Genomic DNA, 6,112 nt, shown 5'->3' on the forward strand with positions numbered 1-6,112 from the left:
CTCGAAGCCTCCTCCAGAACGTGCAGTGCTGAGCAAGGAACCCACTCGCCCGTGGCTGAAAATCCTGAAAAATCAGCAAATGCTGATCTTTATCCCATTTACATTCAAAGATCCCCAAAGAATTTTTGTTATGAAGGCACCTAGTCAACCCCAGTGCTGGCATTTAACTCTTACCTGTTCTGTGACCTTGTTTTTTCCTCTTGCCCCACAAACCACCCAGCAGCTGCCTATGCTTTGCGGGGCAGACACAGAGCAGAAGCCCACAATCCAAACCTGCTGCTAGTGCAAATGTTAAGCGGCGACAGTTATCTCTGCATACTAATTGCGCAAGTGCCAGCCCACGGCTTGTTGAAATAAGTTAGAAAAGGAGCTTTTGGCAAGAACACAGACATTTCTCAAGCACAGAATCGTGTGCTCATTCTTATAGGCAGATGTTTATCATCCCCCCAAAGAGATTCCATTGCCATAATTTTTATTTTTTTAAACTTTTCAATGATGTCTTAAACTTCATTAAGGAAGAATACATTACTAAGCTCGTTAGTCCTGCTTTAAAATCCTCTGTAGGACATCTGTGATCCTTACAAAGCACTTTACACAAACAGGAGTGCCTGTAATGGCAGATCATGTTTTAATAGACTAATGGCAGGTTTCATTAACCTACCCAGGATCACCTGCAGACAGGACAGTTTCACTGCCTGAACCCTTTCTGTCCTACATGTGCCCACACTGCAATGTGAGTAAACACCGGTCTCCACAGCCACCTTTATTACTGCACCAGGTTGTGTTGGCACAACACGTGGTGCGACACCGGTGAAAGCCCGGCGTTCGCCCGTACTGCACGGCTGCTGCACACTCACGGGAGCCAAAGCAAAAGCCCCCAAAGCTGCCAAGGACTTGTACTGCGAGGAGAGACGGCCACGCTTAGGGTGCAAAGTCCTGGGCCGTGCCGCTAAATATCTGACGTGGGATGCGCGCATGCTGGGATGACAAAACACATACCGAGAGCAAAAGGGAAAGAAGATGCAGAAAGATGGGTGGTGAACCTAACAAGGAACATTTCAGTCAGTCTCCTTTTCCCTTTCTTCTCCTCTGGAAACTGAAGAATCTTAACCTCGAAAAAAACATCCCGACAAATCCATTCAGTTGGGTACCAGCAACAAAGTACTCTGAGCACATACAAACAAGTATACAAACATGTTTTCAGATTATCCTGGTGCTCATTAAATAAAAAGTCCTTTTGACTGGGGCTATCAGCTTTTTCCAGTTAACTTACTCATTTCTGCCTGAAAGAATTTTACAGGTATTGCATAGTCCTGTGATCTACTGTTTCTTTGGATACCATCCCTATTTTTGGGTATCAAGCTTAAAGACCTGGCTGATGAGGGAAGGGGCTGCTCAGGCCATCACATTACTCCGAAGTTTTCTGCTCAGGGCAAGGTCAGTGTCAGTGGAGGAAGTTGGCTGTTTCTGGCAGTAGAGAACTATTGGCATTATTAGAAATAATATAATACTTTCCCTCAGGAAATCAGAAGACTATGTCCTTGAAAGGGAAAGACAGATTGTCTAGAAAAACAGCTGAAAGTTTACATTGCTGCTTAGAGATGCTGATAAAATTAGCATGCACTTTCCAGGAATGGGAATCACAAAGTTACAGAAACATGAGCAGTTTTCTATAAAAATGTATATGAATGTGTAAATGTAAAATGTAAATGAATATGTATTCCTAAACATTTCTCCTTCTCTGTTTTGCAACTGAAGCATTGAAGAACAGCATTGCAATAGCCCCTGAAGTATAGTAAACCAGCAGGTCACTGCACACCATGAACTTCTAAAAATTATCTTACAGAAAGAACATGAAAAATATATGAAGACAGCTTATATGGGGAAGCTTATTCCACATTGTTATTCACATTTTAAATCATAACTCGGCAAAAATAATAATAAAAAAACAAACTCACAAATCCACAAATAAAATCACAACCACTCAAAAACATCTCTTTCAATGTGAACGTATCCAAAATGTGAATGTATCCAAAACTTTGAGTCCTGTAAGTGATGTGGCCCTTAATCTGCACAGGGATCTACATGAACTGGGAGGTGGTAAAGAGCACGAAGGTCTACTGCATACTTCACTTTGTTTTGATATTTGTTTACAAAAACGCATTCTTAGTGATGATGTAAGAAGCAGTGATATGACAGATTGACTGTCAAATGCCAGATTAACAGCGGTTTTTACTTATAAATGCAGCATGTTTGATGGAGAAGTGTTTGAGAGAGCAAACGAAAAATGCTTTCATAAGCATTTTTCATTTAAAACAAACCTAATTGAAAAAAAGTGTCACATTTGTTTAATACTGGGAGAGTATTTGTCAAATTAGTGCTGAAGCTCATCAACATATTTAATCTCTTCTACAACAAGCACATTTCTCAGATGATGTTTCTATGTTTCTCACAGGCTGTGCTGTTAAGTCCTTGGCACCTTTAATATACAAACCAACCTTCCACATTTCATTATTTTAAAAGCATATAAAGAATTTTCCATTGATAAAAAAAACAGAGCCATGCACAACCACCTAGCCTTTTTATGCGCCTCCACATGCTTCAAATATTCCCGTTTCAGACTGCGTGATGGCGCAGCTGGGGTGGCTCAGGAAGGGGCCAGGAGTGCTGCTATTCCTGCAGCCCACCCCTGCCCATCCGCCAAGTGCCGCGGTGCCAAATAGCTCGTCTGTGGGAAACCAGCCCAGCTCTGCACGCGCCGAGGCACACCCACACGCAGGCAGACGGAGGGCAGGAGCTCCCATCTCTCTCTGTTGACTTTGAAACGGAATTTGCCATTTTAAATAGAGCCAAAGAGTACACACACACACACAATGGAATGGCCGCATGAAATGTTACTGTAAAGCTCCTCCTTCCCCATCTCATTCCCCATTCTTCCCCCCACATTTCTGGATCAAGGCCTTTCTACAGTGCAGAAGCAGCATGAGCACAGCAGTTTGCCGGTTTCAAAAAAATGCTTTGCAGGATTGCGGACTGAGACCATAAGCTATTTAGGGAAAATTTTGTGTCATGCACTGAACAGAGCATCTGGGGTGCTTCAGGAACTTGCAGCTCCCTTCCTGGCAGAGCTCAAGCCCCTGGGAAGCTCAGACTCACTTGCCGTCCCACCAACAGTCCTGCTGCAGCTAATGCTATCCTTCCCTCCTAATTGGCACGTATCTTGTAGTGGTTTTGAGAGTGCTGCAAAGCATTTGGAAGAATATAGCTGAACTCAAGGCATACAGCTGCAGAATTTAGAGCTTAGCCTTTGATTGCAGCAAGGAAGATCCACATTAAAGTTATGCTCAGGAACAGATAACCACTTCTCCTACTGGTTTATTAAACACATGGTTTCTCTTCGACACAGATCTCAGCTGTCTGTACCATCATTCATGTCTGCAAGGCTACTGTGCGAGTTCCTCCCCAGCTTCTCTTCAAAGTATGCTAGAGGCTGAGGCTGTGATGAAAGCCTTGCTTGGATGACACCTGCCCTTTGGTGCCTACATGAGAATCAGGTATTTCTTACTTTTTTGTTAAGATACATGAAGATTTCTATGAAGTCATTCAGTGCATGAACGGAAATCTGTTCCCCACTCCAGAAGACCGCACTGACGAAAATCTCTGTCTGAGAACTTGCCCCCACTGGTGGGGGGAAACTCCCACAGTAGAAACTGCAGTCAGGGCTATGCTAAAGTGAAGTCTTGAAAGACTTGCTTATCCCTGGGGTTTCATACGTATCAAGGAAGATGACTTGGAAGTGCTTTTTTTTGTGTTTTTCTCAGAGGGAACAAAAAAAAGAAGGTCATGATCGTGGCTTAGGATTCCCAGGACTCCATCCTGGATGTGAAACCAGGGACCCTCCCTGACTCGCTGGCTGATTTCTCCTTTGGTTTATAATACTATTTTGGATTTGCTGGACTTCAATGCTTTGTTATCCACACTATCATTCAATCCAATTACTAACATATCGCAGGCTACTTATCAGTAAAACAAGAGTTCCCAATATATGACAAGTCCCATCCCCAGAGTTACCACACCAAATAGAAACCCCAAATCCACGTTATTCAGACTGCTATTGAGAAAAATCCTAAGCAATCTTCCTTCACAACTTCTTGCTGCCAAAATTTCTTGCTAACACAGGAAACATCATCTCTGTGACTGCTAATCAGGTAGAGTCCACAACCAATGAACCACAGCTCAGGTTAGATGAGGGTAATTTCTGTTAGACACTACTAACCACATCGTAATACCCAAGAGAGTCTCAGTGGAGATTACAGAACTTTAGGAAAAGAAATCATTCAAGAAGCTTTGAGAAATTTCTCAGGCATCCACCTCTCCCTGATCCCTTTCAATCACGTCACCAAATTTAATGCCATTGTGGCTGCACCCTGTGGAACTTGCCCAGTGATGCATGTTACACAGGCGCTGGGGAATTACTTGCTGCATCACACACACCTAGGTCAGTATCAACTGGCACGGATATGCTACATCAATTATTAGAAACAATGTCGATAATAAGGAATAATTCTTATAATGAATAAACTATGTGGAACAATTTCAATTAGAGGAATCTGAATCAAAACTATCAACCAAAACCATAACAAACAAGGGAAAAAGTATCAATTTCCTCTTGCTCCAACAGTCAGGATTTCCTTTGATATTTTGGTTTATTTTGCTAATATCACTCACCACATTTTGAAAAACAAATTATCCAGGGACAAAAGAAGCACTGCAATAATTGACAGCCAGGTAACTTGGATACCCTGTACACCCCACTGTGTACAAACCAACCTGTCTGTATAGTGGTGCAATTTCCTACCAAAATAGTATTAAAGGATCATTTTTCTAATTTAACTTCCTGCATGGGAATATCAGGATAAATATATACATACATCTCCTTTAGGAACACATCCCACACTCAGGATATTGCAACATCCCACACTAAGGATATTGTATTGCTTTAACTGATACAGTTAAACAGAGCCTTCTGCACTTAGACAGAGACCTTTGTTACAGATCTACAAACACCATTTCTGGTCCACGCTATACCTCAGCAAAGGCCGAGCGCTCGCCCAAGCACCAGCCTGTCATTCTCCAGCCCCGCGCCCAGCGCAACAGCGGGGATGACAAACAGGGCCGACAGCAGGGCTGGTGTCAGGCAGCCGGTGACACAACCGCCTCTCGCCCGGGCCAGCCCGGCCATTCCGGCGGCGCCCGCGGGCGTTTGCTGCCCCACTTCTGGGGCCGGGCTCGGCGTCCGTCAGCCGCGCTTCGCTGCTGCCCCGGCACCGCTTTGTCTGGGGGGCTCTAACGGAGAAGGCGATGAGGGTAGGGGCCGGCCTGATTTTTCCCCAGGCAAGGGGCTGCCAGCTCGGGTGATGGCTGGCCCCGCTCTCCCCAGCCCCGGCGTCCCCGTCCGCAGCGCAGCATCGCCCGGCAGGATCCTGCGCTCCGCCCGGGCGTGCCACGGCAATGGCGTCAGGAACAACCTGTCAGCGCCTGCCTGCCTGCCTCCCCCCACTCCTCCTCCTCTTTCTCCTCCCGGGCTCGGACCGCGGCCCCGCAGCGCAGGGCGGCGCGGCTCCGGCCGGCCCTCCGCTGCGTTTCCGCGCCCCGCCTGCCCCGGGCATCCCGCAAAGGCCCCCGAGCGGGGATCCTGCCGCCGCCCCGAGGCGAGGGGACCGTGGGTCGCACCGCCCGCCCGTCTCCCGCAACACAGGCGGCGGCCGGGCGAGAAGCGGAGCCCTGGGCCCCGAGCCGAGCAGCTCACCCGCTGCGGTGCTTGCTGTCCATCCGCTTCTTCTGCCGGACCGGCTGCAGCGGGATGTTGTCGGTCATGGCCGCGGCTGCCGGGGCGGAGCGGGGCGGGATGCGCTTCCCAGCAGCGCCTCGGCCCGGCCCGCCGCCGTCTGGCGGCGCCGCCGAGGGGGCCGGGCTCGCCGCCGCCGGGCTCCCAGCACGCAGGTGCCGCGCCCGCCCCGCCCGCCCCGGTGCGCTCCGCCCGTCCCGGTGCGCTCCGCCTTCCCGGCCCGGTTCGCTCTTCGCCTCCCGCCCCGGTCCGCACCTCTGTGCT

At 48.0% G+C, this 6,112-nt stretch overlaps 1 protein-coding gene across 1 annotated transcript in view; it reads right to left on the bottom strand.

Annotated features, from left to right (window-relative positions):
• ATP9A (ATPase phospholipid transporting 9A (putative)) overlaps positions 1–5,887 on the bottom strand; it is a 64,918-nt gene extending 59,031 nt beyond the window's left edge. Inside the window, exon 1 of the mRNA XM_075166539.1 lies at positions 5,810–5,887. Coding sequence (XP_075022640.1) covers positions 5,810–5,877 — 68 coding nt within the window. The 5' untranslated portion in view covers positions 5,878–5,887. The remainder of the gene's footprint in view (positions 1–5,809) is intronic.
• Between the last annotated feature and the right edge of the window lie 225 nt (positions 5,888–6,112).

Source organism: Calonectris borealis, chromosome 17 (genome assembly GCF_964195595.1).
Source record: "Calonectris borealis chromosome 17, bCalBor7.hap1.2, whole genome shotgun sequence".
In the NCBI taxonomy this organism is placed as follows: Eukaryota; Metazoa; Chordata; class Aves; order Procellariiformes; family Procellariidae; genus Calonectris; species Calonectris borealis.